Below are 20655 nucleotides of genomic sequence, written 5' to 3'. Positions count from 1 at the left end.
GTGGATGATAGAGGGTGAGAACTGTCACTTCAATTTACACATCCTTACACACACGGATAACATACATCCTTAACTACAAAGGTTTATTCGAAACACTGGTTTGGTTGGGGGAAAAATAATTTATCCTTTTTCAATGGTACTTGATTTTTCCATCCAATCAAATGAAAAAATATGGATTCATTATGAATTAGCACTGACAACATTATTTTAATAAAACATTAACTTATTATGTCAATACAAATACTGTTGGTTTTTTTAATGCAGCCATTGGTTAATTAAATACAGAATTTTGGGATTCTTCATCAATGATGCAAGTTTAAAATAATAAATAATATAAATAAATAAAAAAAACACATATTAAAAGCAAACTTTTGGCTGTTCACCCACTACTAACAGTGCTATTGTCCCATACTATTGCTCTGTGCTAGCTAGGTTAGGATAACCTGAGTAATATACCATCTACTCTACACATTCCTTTTTTTGTCTGTGTAATGTTTCTCTGCACTGGGATTTCCAAAGTATCTTTGGCATTTAATACCTGTTGTTGACCTTAGGATGGCTTGAGCTACTCATTCCTGTACATAATTTCGAGAAACCCACCATGTTTTTAGAAATGGCAAAACCTCAGAAGAGATGGTTGTATATTTAAATTGAATTAAAAATAGCCTGATTAGAACATGACATGCTCTTCTGTATTACATACAGAGTGGATGCCTTCACTGGAGGTACATGCTCTTTGACCCTTCATAGTCCTTCTGGTAAATGAAATGAGCCCATCAAATTCCAGGACATCAGAGACAGTTACAGTATTAAATGACCAATGGCAGTAGTTGTGGGTCAGAAAGTTTTGTTCTCCGCTTGTGTTGGCAGTCTGCTTATAAGTGAGCTTTCTAATGTCTGTTTACCAAAATAGGCAGAATGCACACAGGTCTCCAGGGGTAGGTGGCTTTTAAATCACATTATGAAATTATACACAAATTCACAATTATGTTAGTATATTAAGCTTTTCCTTTCTCCCATATAGTAGTAACCTTGGCAGGGGTATCTGTAGATTAAAAAGAACAAAAAAAAGAATGCATGCTAAGTAAATCAGCAGTATAAACGTAATAGTAGACATGTAAATTGTTAAATGTAGTTTATTGTGCTTAATGCTGTTTTAGGTGACTGCTAAAGTATTGTTTTAAGCAACCCTATTTTAAATGTCCCTGTTGGAGTGCCCACTAGTCGTCATTATTTCTATGTCTTTATAGTAGTGCCAGTTACCAGGAAGAACTAGAGTTTCGTTGTGGTAGATGATGTCAAAAATCGTCACAAGACTATTACCTTGCCATGCATGTTATGTGTACTCACAGGCAAATAAGTACCTTCTTTTAGAATTCTTCTGGAAAATGATACTCCTAGTAATATTTTCCATTGCTCAGTTACGTAAGTCTTTTTTCTCTAAGTTAAAGAAATGTCCTGAAGATGTCTGTTACCTCGATTTTGTGTCCTGCCAAGTGAGCCCATTAGGTTGAACTTGGTGTCCAAAGTACTAAGGAAGAGCTGGCATTTATTATCTACTGTCCATTTCTTTATGCTTCCAACCCTGCTGACATAGCAGCTCATTGATATCTTTCTGTGAGTCTGCACCTTTCTTCTCAGAAGTGTAGAGAAATCACCAATGAATTTTGTATGTTCACGACATGTTGAGAGAGGACTGCAGCTTTTCGCAACTTTTCAGTCTGTACTTTTCTTGATGATCAGTAAGTGAAATCGCAAGCCTTCTGTAAAGCAGGTACGTCACAGTATTGTGGCAAATGCAGTGTCTGAGCCTGTAAGGATGGCTGTGCTCACAAAAATCATTTTGCACAACAAGAGAGTTCAGATAATCAATTAAATCTTCTATATCTCTCCCAAGCAATGTGCAATTATGTATTGCGAACAGAATTCCTAAGTCTGCAGAAGAGACTTAGAAAAGAGAACTCTACTAACCTGGAACCCTAAATCTTACCAGCTGAGCAAAGACAAAGAAGTTTCTTTTTCAGTAGGTGATACCTTAGAGAAATGATAACATTTTAAGATTCCTGGATGATTTTTGGGGGTGGGGAAGTTTATTTCCTCCATTATGAAAATGATATGTTATTTCTGTGGTTAGCTTATCAGAATCCTTAACTTCTGATCTAAGCTGATCAGAATCCTTAATTGGACTGTAAGGAACAATATGTTTTCAGGCTTACCTCTAGACATTACGTCATTTTTTCTTTCTCTGAAGAAGACCACATTTACTGAAGAGCCATGGATACTCTGTTGTCTGAAGACCAGTTTGGTCTTTTAATTCCTTGCTGGGCTGGCACTGCTGTTGTATGTACTCCAGTTCTTCCTCCTGATTGTGCTCATTAGCTTTAGTGCAAAGATGTTTCACCCCGTGCAGAGTGTGCTTGGCAGCTGCAGGGCCCGGATGATAAGCAGTGGAATTTGTTTTTTCCAGCGGCAGCACATGGGATTGTGGCTGGTTTCCTGGCAGGCTTTTCAGTCTCCTGGCTAGCTGTAGTGCCAGGTGGTAAACTTGACCGTGGGAAAGAGGCAGGGATTGCCTCCTCATGACTAATTTTCCTTTCAGTTTTCTACCATGTTTTAGCCATTTTCTATAGAATTTCATTTTATTGAGATGCTTTTCATATTTGTCTTAGTGTATGTAACTTATCTTACTGTTATTTTTTTTATTTAATCCTAACCATTTAAAAACTGCTCCTGATCTATTAAGCTTCCAGATGACCTCCAGCAAACAAAATTTGAGCAATGTTTCCATTTCCCTTGTGAAAGAGAGAGAGAGTTGGTTTTCATTATAGTGGCCATTAACTTTGTGTTCTATTTTCTTTTTATTTTTGAAACTGTGGGTGTATAGCCAAGTTCTAGAGGAACTTGAGTATGAAGGTATTTCAGTTTGTTTTATCAAGGGCACTTTTTCCAGTTCTTCCCTTAAAATGATCCACCCTTCTAATGGTATTCCTGCTATTAAAGATGCAGTGGTTAGTTTTAAGATGTTCCAGACCCCATGAATATTTCCAGGAAAAAAAGATAGAAGTAAAAGAAGACACAAACACACATGCAAGTAATACATCTATTCTCAGTTCTGTTAAAAGTTTGGATTAATGTGGTAAGTCAAAATGCTTCTAATAAGCAAGTTACATTAGCTAGCATGAGGCAAATGCTATGATAAATACAGCAAGCTGTTTGATAGCGCAGGTACCTTGTGTGAAAACACAAACAAACTTTTATGTAACTTTAAAGTGCATAGAAACATTCAAAAAGGAGATTTTGTCAACAGGGAAGTGTTTTAGTTTGATCAGCTTTTTCCCTGAAACTTTGACTTATTTTTTGTTACTACTTTACTAATGGCAGAACAGCAGTGCAGGTTTCTGAAAAAAAAAAAAGAAAAATTACTACTTCCATCTAGAACGTATACAATATTTTGTTCATTCCTAGCTGATATAACTCAGAAAAGATTGTGATTCTAAATTAGATTGTAAGGAGCAGGATAGAGGTAGGCTTTTCTGTAGACACTGTAAGATGCAAAACTAAATTAGACTTGTAACGGATACATGAGTGATTTAGTGTGATTTAGTCAATGTGCCACTACATTTTGTGGATGTGTTTGTTGTGAGATGAAGCTAAGAAACTAAATATACTCTGACTGTGACCTGTGGTGTACAAGATTATTTTTCTTTTTAAAGCTGGTGCTGGTCTTCTAATGCATCTTCTTCCTCGAACACCATTCACATGAAACATTGATTAGTACTCTGGCACTTTGTATATCTGAAGATCTAATTAACCACTTTAGTTACCTGAAGACAAATTGCAGTTGTATAAAACCACATGATGTATTCAGAAATTTTAGTCATAGGGGCCAGGTGACCGACGTCCTGTTCCCAGCTTACTACAAGTCTCATTACTTTAATATTAGGTAAATCATTTAATGCGTCCATACTATGGACTGTGGATTCCTAAGGTATGCCTAGCAAGAATGGCCAAATAGTAAAACAATTGAAAAATTATCTGCTTCGTGCTGTTAAAATACTAGTTTAATCTCAAAACAAACTGAGCACCAGATTATAAACCTATGAAATCTTTGGTTAAAATGTTTAGATCATGTTGGAATAGGGTTGGAATTTGATAATTAATTTAATTTTGAGATTTTTTTTTTAAATACATTAACTTTCAGGGGTTTTTTTCTTATATCATGAGAAAGAGTGATTTCTTTTTTTCTTTTTTCCACAAACATGATGAAATTGCAATGCATCTTCTCACTCTACCATATATAGAGTTTTTGTAAAGTAAATGTACTTATTTTGTGTAGGGAAAGCTTATTAATTTAACAGTTTGGCTGTCCTATAAATATCAGCATGTGAAACAGTTGTTCTGTACCAGGAGTAGTTGTGTTGATCTTTTTAATGCCATTTACTTCAGGTTTTTTAAGAATGTGTTTATATAACTTTTAAGTAGGACTTTCTTTTATATACAAACTGAATTTTATGTACACTTTGCCTCCAGTACTCCAAATATGGTATATGTTTGGTTCAGAATTGCTATAGCCATTCAATATGGAGGATAACAGAAGATCTTATTTTGGGGAGAAGGAGAACTTTGCCCTTTGCAAGAATCAATAGACATTTTATTCTGTATACTGAAAAAATAAATGTTCTCTGTACTCATCTTTCCACATATAATCTTGGTTTAATTAATCTGTTATCTCTTAATCTTATTAATTCTCTCTTTCCAAATATACTTTTTTCAAGGAATGTTTAAAATTAAATTGCAGAGTCTCTAGACCCAGATCATTTTCTATTTACTTGAATAGGAAGATAACGGATATCACTCAGTTATCAGTAAAAACATAGGTGGGCGGTATATGCCAGTTTCGCACTTAATGTTAGCTAGAGTTTGAACATAGGCAATATACAAGTATTCCATGACTTGGTACTACACTGTAGATACTTATTTCATTTCCTTTGTTTCACAGATGATGTATATACACCTGAGGATATTGCCAGACAAATTGGCATGGATGTGGAAAAAACTTTGGAATATAGTGATACCTGGGAAAAGCCAATTTCTGGTAAGGTTAATAAAAGAAGAAAATATAGCAAATTTTAACAGTTATGAAAAATAAAAGCACTACCTTTCCTACACAAAAAGCAGCTCCACTAAGAAGAGAAAATAATTCTTAGTCATCCTTATCAATACACCTTCTCTTGGCTTCAGGATGCTACTAAAAGAGATAAAACCAAGAATTTTTCATGGTCACTACTTAGTCACTAACATATGCCATATATTAAAAATTACCACCACCAGTGTTGTATCGTAATGATCAAACAGCACTGATTTTTTTTCATACTAATAGTTTCTACATAGCAAGGGAGAATAAGGTGAATGCATAAACAAATTTTCCTCCCATTTATGAGAGAGTTTTGTTGAATATTAGGATTGTTGGGAAAATTAGAACATTAGGCTTGAAGCAAAATACCAATGTGGAATAAATAAGGTTACAGGTTTTTTCACATGCTGTACCAGGCTTGTCAGTTTTACTTTTCTTGCAAGTCTTGCAATCATATTTTCAAAACAATCAAAATATTTTTACTGAAAAAGCTTCCCCAAATAGGCCTTCAAAAATAGACTTTTTGTATTTCACTTTTTTCTAGTCAGCTTCTTAGAAATTTTCTGTTTCAAATGAAAAGTTGTAGCATAGAGTGTGTTTGTATGCCACATACATATACATACAAAGATGTAAGCACCCTTACATGTAGAGAATGTCTTTATTTCATAAGCATAACCAATAGAGCTTGGCTTAGCTGTGTTTTTTTACTGGCATAAAAACTGACTGAAAATAAAATCTTTTTGGTTTTACCCTTGGGTTTACTATTCAGCTGCAGCTGCTCTTTTTAGTTAGGTTTTCCTTTGAAAACATGTTATTAGTTTTAAAAACACAGATACAAAGATATGCCTCTAACTAATTTATAAACTGCTGTTTGCTCCTAATCCCTGCTGAATTTCCTTTGCACCTAATTTACCTGCACAAATACAAGAGCCTATCTTGACAGCTGAGTTCTGATGTTTTATCTTTTTAAAGTTTATTCAATCTGAAGATTGTACATTGCAAAGATTAAGTCTGGCGTGATATATTATTGGTAGTGTAAACTGAAAACAAGGATGGCGCTCTGCATTTTTTGTTACTGAATGCCAGGCAGTGGTGTGTACTTAAGTAAATCCAGCTTGTGATTTGCAGAGATTGGAAGTTTTTTATGCACATAGATTTGAAGGAATATCTACTTCTGCTTTTACTCATCTTATGACATTAGACGTTTGAAGTCAAGCTTTTAGAGCTTTGAAGTAAGCCAATACCTTGGAACTGTAGTCATACAAGACAGTTGCGTATGGTTGTGAAATTAGCTACTACTGTTTCGTAATTTTCATGTATACTTCTGTGATCTCAGCTGTCCTCATGAGGCCTTAATATGTATATCAAAATTCAGAATTATAGAATCATAGAATCATAGAATGGTTTGGGTTGGAAGGAACCTCTAAAGGTCATCTAGTCCAACCCCCTCTGCCGTGGGCAGGGACATCTTTCACTAGATCAGGTTGCTCAAAGCCCCGTCCAGCCTGACCTTGAACACGTCCAGAGAGGGGGCACCCACAGCTTCTCTGGGCAACCTGTTTCAGTGTCTCACCACCCTAATAGTAAAGAATTTCTTCCTTGTATTTAATCTGAATCTACCCTCTTTTAGTTTAAAACTATTAGCTCTTGTCCTATCACTCCAGGCCCTGGTAAAAAAATCTGCCTCCATTTCTCTTATAAGCCCCCTTTAAACACTGAATGTTGCAATAAGGTCTCCCCGGAGCCTTCTCTTCTCCAGGCTAAACAACCCCAACTCTCTCAGACTTTCTTCATAGGAGAGATGTTCCAGCCCTCTGATCGTTTTTGTGGCCCTCTTCTGGACCCGCTCTGACAGGTCCGTGTCTTTCTTCTACTGGAGACCCCAGAACTGGATGCAGTACTCCAGATGAGGTCTCACAAGAGCAGAGTAGAGAGGGAGAATCGCCTCCCTCAACCTGCTGGCCACACTTCTTTTGATGCAGGCCAGGATACAATTGGCTTTCTGGGCTGTAAGCGCACATCGCTGGCTTATATCTATTTTTTCATCTACCAATATCCCCAAGTACTTTTCTGCAGGGTTGTTCTGAATCCATCTGTCACCTAGCCTGTACTGAGAGTGGTGGCTGCCCCAACCCAGGTGCAGGACCTATCACTTGGCCTTGTTGAACTTCATGAGGTTTGCGTTGGCCCACTTCTCCAGCCTGTCAGGGTCCCTCTTGATGGCATCCCTTCCCTCAAGCATATCAACTGCACCACTCAGCTTACTGTTATCCGCAAACTTGCTGAGGGTGCACTCAATCCCACTGTCTATATCACCAGTAAAGATATTGAACAGTACTGGTCCCAGTACGGACCCCTGAGGGCCACTACTTTTTACTGATCTACATTTTGACATAGAGCCATTGACGGCAAGTCTTTATATGGGGCTGTCTAGCCAATTCCTTTTCCATCGAATAGTCCATCCATCAAACCAGTATCTCTCCAATTTAGCAACAAGGTTGTTGTGTGTGACTGTGTCAGAGGCCTTGCAGAAGTCAAGATAGATGACATCAGTTGCTCTTCCCTTATCCACCAACACAGTCACTCCATCGTAGAAGGCTACCAGATTAGTCAGGCACGATTTGCCCTTGTGAAGCCATGTTGGCTGTCTCTAATCACCTCCCCGTCATCCATATGCCTTGACATAGCTTCCAGGAGGATCTGTTCCATGATCTTACCAGGGAAAGAGGTGAGGCTGATTAATCAGATATTGCTATGTTAGCCAGTATTTGACTTTGCTTTTAAATACATTTACTTTTTCTGAAAACTTAGTGTGTGTTAACTGAAAAATTTATATTTACGCTACTTATGAGAAATGAAAAACATAGGTTACAGCACACAAGAATTAATCTTGATGTGTTAAGAGTCTGTCCTAAAAGGATACACATCCTCCTTTTTCATGAAGAGTGACAGAGTCAAGGAAATACATTCCCTGTCCACAAAGAACCCCTGAGATTAAATAAATCCTAATAGTTCACCATGCTGCTGTCCTCGCAAGAATCTACGCTATCACAAAATCCCTAAATTCTATTGTGTGTCCTAATTTACAAGCTCAGTCTCCACACATTGTTAATTAGATTTGGTAGCATCATAGACCATCACCCAAATCATTGTGGAAGTAGTAGAAGGGAAGAGTAGGGGTTCTTGTTTTTCCAGAATGCAGTGTAGTAGATTGGACTGTGACACAGCCCACTGAATGTGATGTTTTGGCTTGCATGTAACTGTTGCGGTTGTGTTGTTCAGAAGATACAATAGAAACCACTGATAAGTCAATACTTGCATGTTTTCACCCCATAAATATCTCGGACAATCCTATTCCCTAAATATGGGCAGGGGGAAATTAATCATGGATACTACCATGTAGTAGTATCTAGAGTATGATGACTTATATATACAAAAATTTATTAGCCTTTTTCAGGCCTTTAGGCATATTTTTTTCATCTCCATCTGAGGATTAAGAATGAATATGAAACCTACAAATGCTATTTTCAAAACCATTACATCTTCCTGAATTAGATAGAGCATTATTTCCTGTCTTGATCTGAGGGATTTAAAAAAAATGTGGTTTACAAGTGACTGCAAAAGTCCAAAAGGAGAAGGGAACAGAGAAAGATGGAGATGTTCCTGTTTGTATATTGTAAGTATTTCTAAAAAGGCTCTCCCAAATGAGTCTTTGGATCTGCTCCCTTCTTGCCCACAGTCACTCTATTTATAGGGTAAACTAAGGTCTGATATGTAGGGCCCGAGATAGTCTGTGTAGCCAGTAACTCAGTATCAGGAAACTTGCATATTTGTTGACATTGGCAGCATTAGAAGAATTATATTACCCTTGAGGATTTTCCCCTGTTAGGTTCAAAAAGTCTTTTGTTACATAAATGTGTTGCACATATCTCATGTTTTTTTCTTAAGGAAAGAAGTGCAGAGGTGAATAGTGGAAGAAAAATCTTTTCCTTTGCCTTTCCTTTGCATAATAAAATCCTTTATAATTGCCTGGAAAATACAGTAAAATGTTTTGTAAGTATGAATTAAGAGGCTTAGGTTCTCCTTTCAGAGCTCACTGTCAAAGGACCTTACCAGATAAATTTAATAGGTATTGGCTGGAACTGCACATTGAAATAACCTAGTTGGGTGCTTCAGAAGTTTCTAACACAATAACTGTCTCTAGTCTAATGTCAGTGCATGAAGTGACAATGACTTTTTTCATTTTTCGCTTTTGAACGGCATAGGATGAAGTGTCCCTAATGACAACTTCCCTTTTGCTACATCTTTTGCTTCAAGCTGAGGGTGACCAGTCTTATCAGTTAGAGAAGATCAGAAATTTTGTGAATAGGGTACTGAAGATGTTTCCAAGTACACTGAGGTGGTGTTTATTGTGGGAAGAAGTATCCTGTTGGCTGCCAAAAAATTACTGTTGACAGAAATGAGTAACTCCACAGAAAATGAATCACTGAAACACTTGTACAAAATCCCAAAGGAGCTACATTTTTTCAGTGTAAGCTTGGTTTAAAACTCCATGGCACACACTTCCCAAAGAATTTAAGGCTGAAAATACAACTCATTTCAGCTCCTAACCTCATCTCTCTGCTTTTGATACTAAATCAGACATGAAACATTGTTTGAGAAGTCAGAATATAACTTGTAATGGGTTTCTGATTTTATGGAACTTGAGGTTAAATAATTAATTACACTGTCTTGTAATGTCATTCAGTAACTACATCACCTGGCCCTCAGCATCCTCCTATACCTCCTGTCAAGCCTACACAAATGCGAAGAAAACCTCTGCCTCCAAACACCGTGACTGGTAAACCAGGGAGTCCAGGTATCTCAGCCTTTTCAGCATAAGTATTTTATTATGTGTGAGACAATACTGAACTGATTAGCGTGTATAGCAGAATTTTATAGCATAGATTCTTTTTCTTTAATCTGTGATATCTATAGACACTAGTCTTCTGGAACATACAGGCCTTGTGTCTTTTGTCTTCATACATAAACTCTGTTTTCCTTTTGTTTTCCTAACCTAGTTACGTCAAAATCATCCCTAGGGAGCTGAAAGCAAAATAGCATAATGCAAGTCATCCTTTAAGAAAATCAACCTTAAGAACATTTCATGTCTACTAATAGCATTTGCAGTTACTTAATGTGCATGTCAGATGGGAGATATTGAATGTTATGCTTCAATGCATACTCTCAACTGGTTATTTGTAAAGAAATTCTGTCTCATATATATGGCACATCCATTAACCACTGCAAATTGTACGATGCTAATAGGCACCCAGAAAACTAACTGCACTGGGAGGTAGAGTGAGCTGAGTTATTTCATGTGCAAAGAGTTTAGCTTCATTCCTATGCTACATTATTCCTGCTTCTCAGTATCAGTATAAGAGCACACAGAAACTTTCACATTTCCTATTTTATTTTAATTTTATCCTGAAGCTGATATTCAGTATCCTTATGTATGTTTTGTCTGTGGATTCTGTAGAAGAATCCTTAGGCTAATGTTATTCCAGGTAGTCAGAAACTATCATCTCATTATGCTTAGCATCATGAGAAATGCTTCCCTCTTCATATTACTCTCTGTAGTTCACTGGAAATATAAAGGTCTTGGCTCTGCTGTATTTCCTGTTGGCTTTTTTTGGTTTGTTTCATCTGGGGCTTTGTGTGCTCTTAAGGCACTAAAGGCTTAAATAATTCTTTAGTATTTTGTGCGGCAGATTAGAAGCAAGAATCTCCAAGCTGGATGAAACAAGCTGTATATTTACTTAACAGCAGAGCCAAGATAGAAATGTTGTGTCTGTACTTGCTGTTGATTGGTGGTGTTTCCTTAGTAATAGCTACAACAGAACATAAGACATTGTCAGTCTTAAGCTGTAGCATAAAAAAATGTTGACCTGATACATTTTCTTTTCCTTGTAATGGGGTCTATGCTAATTTTCTCCATTAAGTGTCTAATTCATTTACCAGTGTTTTGAAATTTCACCCTTTTTCCGTACACTAGAGGCCAGGTTATGTGGTAGTCAGCAGTTACCATACCTTCCTAGGCATTCAAGATGGAATAAATTGGTTAGATGATCTGGTTCTTCCTGGTGGGGCCAGTAGCAGACTCTCCTTTTTCTGTGTTTCCTAGTGTTTTATCCAGCTTAGTTTTAAACATCATAATTGAGTTTCTTTTGATTCCCTGGAGAGACTGTTCCACAGTACTAACAGGAAAAATTTGCCTCAATGTTCTTGTTGGATTTTCCCTTTCATAATTCTGTCCTGTTTCTCTTTCTCATTAATACTGTGATTAATTCCTTACTTGCATCTTTCTTACTCATCCAGTGGATGAGTATTATGGGAAGGTTTCTATGCAGACATTAGAAGTCCCTTGAATGGAAAAAAAGGAAACAAGAGAGTTCCAGAAATTTTGTGAAACTGGACTCCAGTGAGAATCTTAATAAATTTCCACTTTATTAAGGAAATTAATGGCAGGTAGGGATTTTTGTTATTTTAAACTTGGTTCACCAGAGTTCTGCCTTCAGTCATCATGTTCTTCTGTGTCATGTATGCAGGGAAGGTAACTACATTATGTAGTTCTTGACTTTTTTGGGGTTGAGATTTTAGAGTCATGCAGTGGTTATCTGGGAGTATCTGCATGTTTTGTGAATGTGGTTCTTGTCTTTTACAGCTATTTGAAAACACTCGAGACATCCTTTACCATGGATTGCTTGCCTCTTAGAAACCTGTTTTCTTTATTAGGTGATAACAGCTGAGGAGTAAAAGCAGTGTCACATAATCTAAAATAATGTTTAAAATAGCTATTTAATTATGGGAGATAATATTGCCTCTATCAATCAGTTTCTGTCCAAACTTATGGTGCCTACTACAGAACAGGTCAGTTCAGAAAGAAGGCTTTTTCCCTTGGGTCAGGTAGTGTTAGTAATGTTGAAAATGTTGGACTTGGTTGCATTTTTCTTACCTTCATTTGAAGTGCATCTTAATTTCATTTAGTGGAAGCTCCAGTACTGTTCTGTGGTTAAACTCTTAATGCAGACCATAGTGAAGGACTCAGTGTTTATCATCGTACAAGCTCCAGCCTTGCTAATATATATGGTGTATTGAGAGTAGAAATGAAAGGACCTTACCTATATTTGCGGGAAGAAACCAAGTTTCAGTTGCTGACTTCAGCTATTCTGTCTTACAACTCATGAAGAAATGTGCTCTTTTATTTGAGAAACACAAAAGTCAGTGCTGGTCATTTTGCATCCTTTTACCAGTCTGTGTAGGATGGTTCTGTGCATTAAACCAGGTCATATTCTAGCTCACTGAAGTCCTCCAAGACAATCTCCAAGTAGCAAAGAATTTTCTTACTGGGTTTCAGGAGTAGGTTATATTGGCAATAACGACAATTTGGAACTTTCCTAAATCCAACTGGAAGCTGTTGTATAAGTTTTGAGGTAATATCATAGTTTAAATGAAGGTACTTGTTTCATGAAGCAGGTGTCACAAATCTGAGTTCTGTTAGAAAATCAGAAAGCTGTTTCACTCTTTTAAATAGTGAATGCCTTGTTGCCACAAGTTCCTCCTTCCATCACTATAGCTAAACCCGCTGGACCAACACCACCTGTGAGGACAGGAACGTCATATAAGATGCCAACAGCTTTTGCAACTCCAGAGTATTATGGTAAGCATATTACAGACAGTTCTGATTTAGTTTTTTTCTTCTTTTTTTTTTTCCGTGAACATAAAGGTTTCCTTCTTTCCTTTTGCTTCTCTTCCCTAAACTATATTGATGCATTGTATATTTAATATAAGAAGTATTCTGTCTGGGGTGATTCTGATTTCCTTTATACCACTTTGTGACTTTTCTAACTTGACTGAGTTCATCTGGCTGTCTTCTGATACACACCTTGGTAAATGAGAACATGACGGCCCTTCCATCTTCCTAGAAATCAATACATGCTTAGTAGGCTTTCAATACTATGCAGTGACTGCTTTAAGTCTGTGAAGGGAGTAGATAAGGCACTTCTTTTCCTGAACATTTCTTTTTGCACAGGACATAAATTCAAATTATTATTTGACAGTGACTGATGGTGCTTAACATGGTTGTGATATCCTCCTAGCTATCTGATCAAAGTGCCATCATTTAAGTAGAAAAAAATGTAGTAGGGTAAACATAGCGGTTAGTTGGTAATTTGCCCTTTATAAAATTGGGAGTTAACTACAAGTTCAGACCTAAATCTCCTCAAACTGGCATACAGGAATGGGTTGCTAGATTTATTAAAAATGCTTGTTGTGAATATATTGTGTTTTGTCCATTGAAGTCCATTGTAGTATTTGCATCTAAGAGAAGATTGTGTTCAGTATAGTGGCTATTTAACACAACGCTGGTGTCATGAATCCTGACTGCTTTAGCACATTTCTGTTCACCAGTGTATTTGTGATTTCCTTGTCGCTATTTTTAGAGAAGTTCATGTGCCAACATAATAGTGCTATATATTCTATGAACATGAACCAAGCTCCAAGCAAAACAGCCAGTACAGTGCAAAAAGATCCTTTTTAAAAGGTCTAAAGAGCATTTTGCGTGTATTACATGAACTGAATCCAGCAGCAGTCACGAAGTCTGTCATTTTGATTATAGCTATCTTTATACAAGAAGGTAAGTATGGGGTTTACTTAGCATCACAGCCAAAAGGAGTCCTTAAAAGGAAAAGACAGATCTGGCAGCAAAGGTCTACCATGGAAGAGCTTTATCATGATTTAAAATGCCAAATGAACTGTGAAATGCTGCAGTTCTAACACTGAAACTTAGTATTTATTGCAAATTAAATTATAACTGTGTTTCCCACAGTTGATGCAACTGTCTTCAGCTCAAGTCCTACATCAGAAACAGATTCTTCAGGCAAACCAAGGTACCAAGGTAGGATTTTACTAGCTATGGTATTTTTATTCAGGGGAATATATGAAGACTGACCTATCTTGCATCAAAATTATCTTGTTTGGTTATTCAAAGGCCAAAACTTCATTTGATTCTGTTTCACTTTAGTGTCAGATGAAAGGGCTGTAGTGCAGACCATCAGCAAATTCTTGACTAAATTTTACTTCTACTTTCTTCCCTGCGACCACCTCCTAGTTTACCGTCTTGCCCACAAACATGTTGTGGCTGTTCATGTATGCCAGCAGTAGTACAACTACACACTGTTCACATTCCACCAAACCAAATGAAAATCTTCCTGTGGGCTTGCAAGCCTACCTGGAGAGGTATTGCCCCAATACCAGTGCACCTTACCATAAGGGATATCTACCCATCATATATGCCTCACCTCTCATTCCATGCTGTGCATATTCAGATAGTCTAGTAATATGGTAACATATACTAGACTAGATGATAAAGTAGGCAAGTTTTTGCTGTTGCAGTAATCTAGAGAGTTTAGCAAGGTGAGATGGCAGGAAGAAGTGCTTTTGTACCAAAAGATTTTTCAGGGTTTTTTTCTTAGTCTGGTAAGAGACACTACATTTCCGAAGACCGTCTTTCTTGCAAGAGCTTATTGTTTATATCCAATAGAAGTTTTAATTTTAGAACTAGTGTGTTTTTCTTCAGTAATCTTCCTAATTTTGATGCAGAGTACAAGATATTTGCCTCAGAGGGTTTGTTTCAAGGTTTGGTCCTGTACCACTGAAAATGGTTAAGATTTTGACAGTCACTTTAGAAACTGCAAGTTTAATGATGGAATGACTCTGGACTAAACTTGTTAGTCTTTCCAGTGAAACAAAGTGGTGATGGGCATTACATCGTTGTATTAGCATAGCGCTCAAAAGCTGCAAATGGAATTGTAGTGTCATTGTACTAAGAAGGACTAAAATTAATTGTCCTATTTTATGACAGAAGATAATTCTTTCAAACAGTGCGTATCACCCACTAATACCTTCAGAGTGTTATTTCATCCGTGGTGCCAATGGGAAAGGGGTGAAGGCAGTGCAGATTCCAGGTCTAACAACAATAAAAAAAAACCAACAAGCAGCTTAATATTGAGTATATGGTTGCTATTCTTAAACATTTATGTTTGACTTGTTGTGCAGATTTTTAGTTGGTGTCCTGAGACGGAAGTTGTGCACTAGGCAAAATCACATTGACATTTTGTAAAAACATTCTGTATTGAACACCACCTCTTTCCTATTGCTCTTAGCCCCCCATGTCAAGTACATGAAGAAAGATGATGATGTGCCTTGCTCTATCACAAGCTCTCTTGAACATTTTCCTCAAGAAGAAGCTGGCAGCAAGGAAGAACCTATTCGTCCTCCACAAAATCCTCCAACCAACCTCACAGTGGTGACTGTTGAGGGCTGTCCAACTTTCGTCATATTGGACTGGGAAAAACCAGACAATGACACTGTTACTGGTTGGTTTAATTTCTTTCCTCCATTGTATCAGAATACAGTATTTCCAGCTTATTTTTACTTTCACAGTGGTTTTACACCATTTAAAAAATACTTTAATCCCCAGGGAGTCTTACACCCCAGTGCTTTTATTTTGTGCTACTGTCAACTCCAATGTGGATAAGAAAATGCCACTAGATTAGAACGAGATTTTCACAACTATATCATTGGTGTCAGTGATGACACAAAAAGATACTTAAGAAGTATGACTCTGTGTCTTCTCTTAATTTCTGGCTTCTCTGTGTACAGGATCTGGTAAGATCTAGTCAAGAAGTTCCAGCAATGTGACAGTAGTCTTTATTATATAGATGCATACACATAATGTAGACATCTTTCTTGACTTGAGGATGTTGTTGATCAGTGGGCCGGACAATGAAACCTTACATCCATCTAGTAAGTCAGTGGAACTCTGCCAGCATAATACTTGCTGTACCCACCATAGGGTCACCCAAGTTGTCTATGTTAAAAGAATCTGTTTGGTTTTTGCATTTCCAAAGGAAGGGGTTTGTATTGAGAATAAATCCTTGTGAGTCATGCAGGAATCAGTGCATAGACAAGTAAGCATGCAAGACAACTATTCATAATTTTTCAGTCGTCTTTTGTATATCAACACAAGCTTACCAAAATTGAACATTTAAATTAGTTAACAACAGAAAATCATGGTTCTTCTGTACTGTCAGGAAAATGGCTTTTGTTTTTACCATGGACATAAAACTCTGATTTGCAAAATCACTCGCTCATCACAGCCATGACCAAACGGATTTGGCTGTGTTGCATTACAGGTGAGTAGAACAGGTAAGACTAGGAACTGTGAGGACTACGACTTGATCATTAGCCATTCACTTTAGCATGTAAGTGGGATGTTTTCAGATGTTGTTGTATATGCATGTCATGAGAGATTGCAGTGCAAGGGTATAATTAGGTGACTCACAAGCAAGGCCACTCTCTTCCCCAAATTAGTCCTTCCTTGATTTTCTGGAAATAATTACTAGGTTTAGCCTCTATTCTTTCTTGCTCTCCCCGCCATTTTGAAAAATAATAAATGCAAAACCAAAGGGACGCTCAAAATAATAATTAGCCTGCACTTTTTCCTTCTGGGAAAGAGGAAGAAAGTTAGCCCTTCTGCTGGATTAAAAAGGGAAGAAAAAGAGACTGTAGGATAATAAAAGTACCAAGAAGAGAGTAGAATGGTTACCTGGCTTGCCTTACACAACGTGCTTCATCCTGGAAGAAGAGGAAGCATGAGAGCTTATTGCTAACCTTAGAATTAGGCTAAGGATAGTCTCTCTGTGAACACTCCCCATTTCAGGCAGTTCTGCAATGCTTCTTTTTGTTCAGGAAAAAGCCTTTTTGTTGCTGTTGTCATTTGGAGGCCTCCTCCACAGACCAGTCCTTAGCTTGATTAGATCAGATAATGTCATTTAGTCTGCATGTTTTCTTGGAAGTAGACCTGCTGTTTTTCTTGAGTATGTTAATGAACCCACTGCAGCACAACCATTTGTATTGCAAAAATAAAAAAACATTTCCACTGTAGCTGGTAAAACTGTCAGCGCACATCATCTAATGATGAGAGCAAGGCCTAATTGCCTTCTGATACTGTTTCCTTTCTTTTTCAATGCGTGTTGTGCAAAATAGAGCAAGCAATACTTACTGTTTCTTCTGAGACTTTAGGTGGAAACCCTTTCCCTGTTCAGTTGTAATCAGCATTTGTAAAAGTTAACTTTCTGTTGTGGTTTAACCTCAGCCGCCAGCTAAGCCCCACACAGCCGCTCGCTCACTCCCCCCCAGTGGGATGGGGGAGAGAATCGGAAGAGTAAAAGTGAGAAAACTCGTGGGTTGAGATGAAGACAGTTTAATAGGTAAAGCAAAAGCTGCGCACGCAAGCAAAGCAAAACAAGGAATTAATTCACTCCTTCCCATCGGCAGGCAGGTGTTCAGCCATCTGCAGGAAAGCAGGGCTCCATCACGCGTAATGGTGACTTAGGAAGACAAATGCCATCACTCCGAACGTCCCCCCCTTCCTTCTTCTTCCCCCAGCTTTATATGATGAGCATGACGTCACATGGTGTGGAATATCCCTTTGGCCAGTTTGGGTCAGCTGTCCTGGCTGTGCCCCCTCCCAGCTTCTTGTGCACCTCCAGCCTTCTCAGTCAGTGGAGCATGGGAAGCTGAAGAGTCCTTGACTAGTGCAAGCACTGCTTAGCAACAACTAAAACATCGGTGTGTTATCAACATTATTCTCATCCTAAATCCAAAACAGCCCTGTACCAGCTACTAGGAAGGAAATTAACTCTATCCCTGCTGAAACCAGGACACTTTCCATGAAGTTTCTTCTCTTCTCTAAGACTATTCTGTGGCAACTAAGACACCTGGCATACCCTTCCCCATTCCAGAAAAGAAGATTAAAACCTTCTGCAGAATATGTGACTAATACTCATTTTGCTTCACTGAGAGAAACTTTAGTTTTCAATCTAGCTATCTTCCTATCTAGATGTAACAGGTTTCCCATAAATACCATTTTCATTCTTTTAAACTTAAATGTGTAATACAAAATGTTTGAACTCTGTGGCTTACAAATACTCTCACTGAGCTTGTCTCCTTCATCTTAACTTCAAAAAATTACTCAGCTAATGACTCATCCAAGGACACTTTCTGAATTCAAGAGAAGGCATTGAATCCCATTTTCTGAAAACAGTGATTACTTCATATTGGCACCAGTATGACATTACTTGTTTAGACAGACTTAAATCAAGTTTTCTGTCATCTCTTTTTATTTTTGTAGTTTATACATGTTTTTTCAATCATCTGATTTAGGCATCACATCTTTTTTTTAATGCACTGTTTCAGATAGAACTGTGAAAACAGAAAATGTAATTTGTTGAGCCATTTTTTTGAAATGGTTACTTTGCTTGACTTTTAGCTATGCACATGGGGTTTCATCACATTGAGTATTCCTAAAAACAAAATTGTACTTCATGGAAAGGTCTGACAAACGATAACCAAAACAGTGATCAAACTTACCTCCTTGTTTTCATAAAGGCTGCAAATGTCAGGAACCAAGACTATTTCACTAGTGCTCTGCTACTCCTGTTGTGTTGCCACAGAAATGTAGGGCAGTTTGTTGTCTTGTGCACTGAGACTCATGCGCTGAGTAACAAGCAGGTACTGGATGCACTCAGTAGCTCTTTGTGTGTGTGTGCGTGTGTGCGTGCACATTTGCATGCCCATTCACATGTGCTGTGTTTTCTTTTCCAACCTGAATGAATTAAAAAGTTCAAATCACATTGACTTGAGGATGGCAGAAGGCAGAAAGATTGAATTCCTGTAAAGTTACCTACTCATTCTCTATCTGGATGTACCTAAGGCAGTGGATATCCACCCCCTCTCCCATGCTTCCTAATAAACATAATTTCTCTAATGAGGCTTAATTAGGGCAAATAAGGGCTTTTGCGTGTTATTTTCTCCATGGTTCACTCAGCCCTTGGTGGCTATATAGGAAAAGGTCTTTGTTTCCAAAAAGGAAATGCATAGAGAGAAAACACAGTTATGTTTTGCACAAATATACTATCACTGCTAATGTCTTTGATCGTTGCATTGGGGTCCCACTTGAACAAATGATCTGAAGTAAAAGCCCTCTACTTACTTTTTTTTTTTCTCTTTTTTTTCCCCTCCTCTCATCTGAGACACCCATTCCTGCAGGTCCATGAGTTTGTTTTTAAAAAGCAGTGGTTGGTCTTTTGCTGTTCATTGGTGACTGTTGTGCGGGAGGACTTCTGAACATGGCAGTAATTCCTTCCTTCATGCTGACTTTCTGACATAATTTTAAACCTATTTTAAAGTTTTATGTTGCTCTGTATATGCTCTAAATAACTGAGTCTATTACAAGGTAAAGATAAAAAGATGCTGTGTAGAGGTCCCTTTTGAAACTATTGCAGTAAATCTGAAATTCACATGTGCATACACGTATATAATTGCTCAGATTGAATTGCTGTGGTTTAGAAGCTTGGCATTTTAGAATGTAATTTTTTAGGGCTGCTCTGCACTTCCACTTAATTGCATTGTCTTAAATAATTTACCCCAGCGGTTTTGATGGCTGCTTTTTGCATAGAAGAGGGCAAAGGAAGACATAGTTGCACAATTGAGGTCAAAATCGTGTCAATTTGTGTGTGTATGCTCATTTACATACACATCTCCTATGTTTACTGGGAGTGAGGATCTGAGAGTCCAGCAACAATTAAGAGAGTTTTTTTCCTTATTAACACTGAATCCCATTGCAGGTGTTTTATCTTTCTGTGTTGACAACAAATGAGTCTCCTTTTATTAAGAACTAAAAAATTTAGCAAAAAAAAATAGCCCTATATCTTTCTAGCATTTGGTTAAGAACTTGAAAATTAATAGTATCATTAGAAAAAAACAGAAAGAAAGTAGTTTTCTAGAGGTTTTGTAGCTGTTGATAGGTGGTATCTGTCTTTGTCCTCACAGTATAATACCTGCTTTATACATTGTGCTGTAGATCTAAATGCTCATTGCAAATGTTCTTTTAAAACATTCTCCTTTGCTAGCTTACAATTAGCAAAGCTGCATTTGGTATTATAGACAGGTTTTAGGAAGGGAAAAGGAAGGGGCTGGGGAGGTTATGAATTTCTTTGCCAAGAGAGGAAAATTAGCAATATACTCAGTGTGATTATTAGAAGAGGTTGTTATGAATCGGGACAGAGGTTGCCTGCTAGAGAGAGACTATATCTTGGACAGGGCTATGACTGAAGGGGTATCTTCTTCCCAAACATCTGTTGTTAATTCCCTGTTCAGAGCATGGCTTGCATTTGATGATACATCCCAGTGAGATGAAAAGAAAGTAGTGAGACTCTATAAATCATATAAATACAGAAATAAATTTAGCAAAATTATTTCATTCTAAACTGGCAGATTCCCTAAGTGCACAATCCAAGTTAGATGGGCAGTTTCCTTTGGAAATCTTAAAAATTTCAGTCTTATTTTAAGTTAATCAAGGTTTAAGCATTTAGAAACTGTACTTTCATCTTTGATACTTTTTCATTCAAACTGCAGAA

At 37.4% G+C, this 20655-nt stretch overlaps 1 protein-coding gene across 2 annotated transcripts in view; it reads left to right on the top strand.

Moving 5' to 3' along the window:
- Positions 1-20655, top strand: part of ABI3BP (ABI family member 3 binding protein) — a 166269-nt gene that overhangs the window by 124109 nt on the left and 21505 nt on the right. For both annotated transcript variants that reach the window (XM_076349815.1, XM_076349805.1), the window contains 5 exons: positions 5000-5095; positions 9882-9992; positions 12750-12833; positions 14001-14069; positions 15337-15549. In XM_076349815.1, coding sequence (XP_076205930.1) covers positions 5000-5095; positions 9882-9992; positions 12750-12833; positions 14001-14069; positions 15337-15549 — 573 coding nt within the window. The remainder of the gene's footprint in view (positions 1-4999; positions 5096-9881; positions 9993-12749; positions 12834-14000; positions 14070-15336; positions 15550-20655) is intronic.

This window comes from Aptenodytes patagonicus, chromosome 1 (genome assembly GCF_965638725.1).
Source record: "Aptenodytes patagonicus chromosome 1, bAptPat1.pri.cur, whole genome shotgun sequence".
NCBI lineage: Eukaryota > Metazoa > Chordata > Aves > Sphenisciformes > Spheniscidae > Aptenodytes > Aptenodytes patagonicus.
The sequence above is the reverse complement of the archived record's forward strand: the minus strand, read 5'-3'. Positions and strand labels throughout refer to the sequence as shown.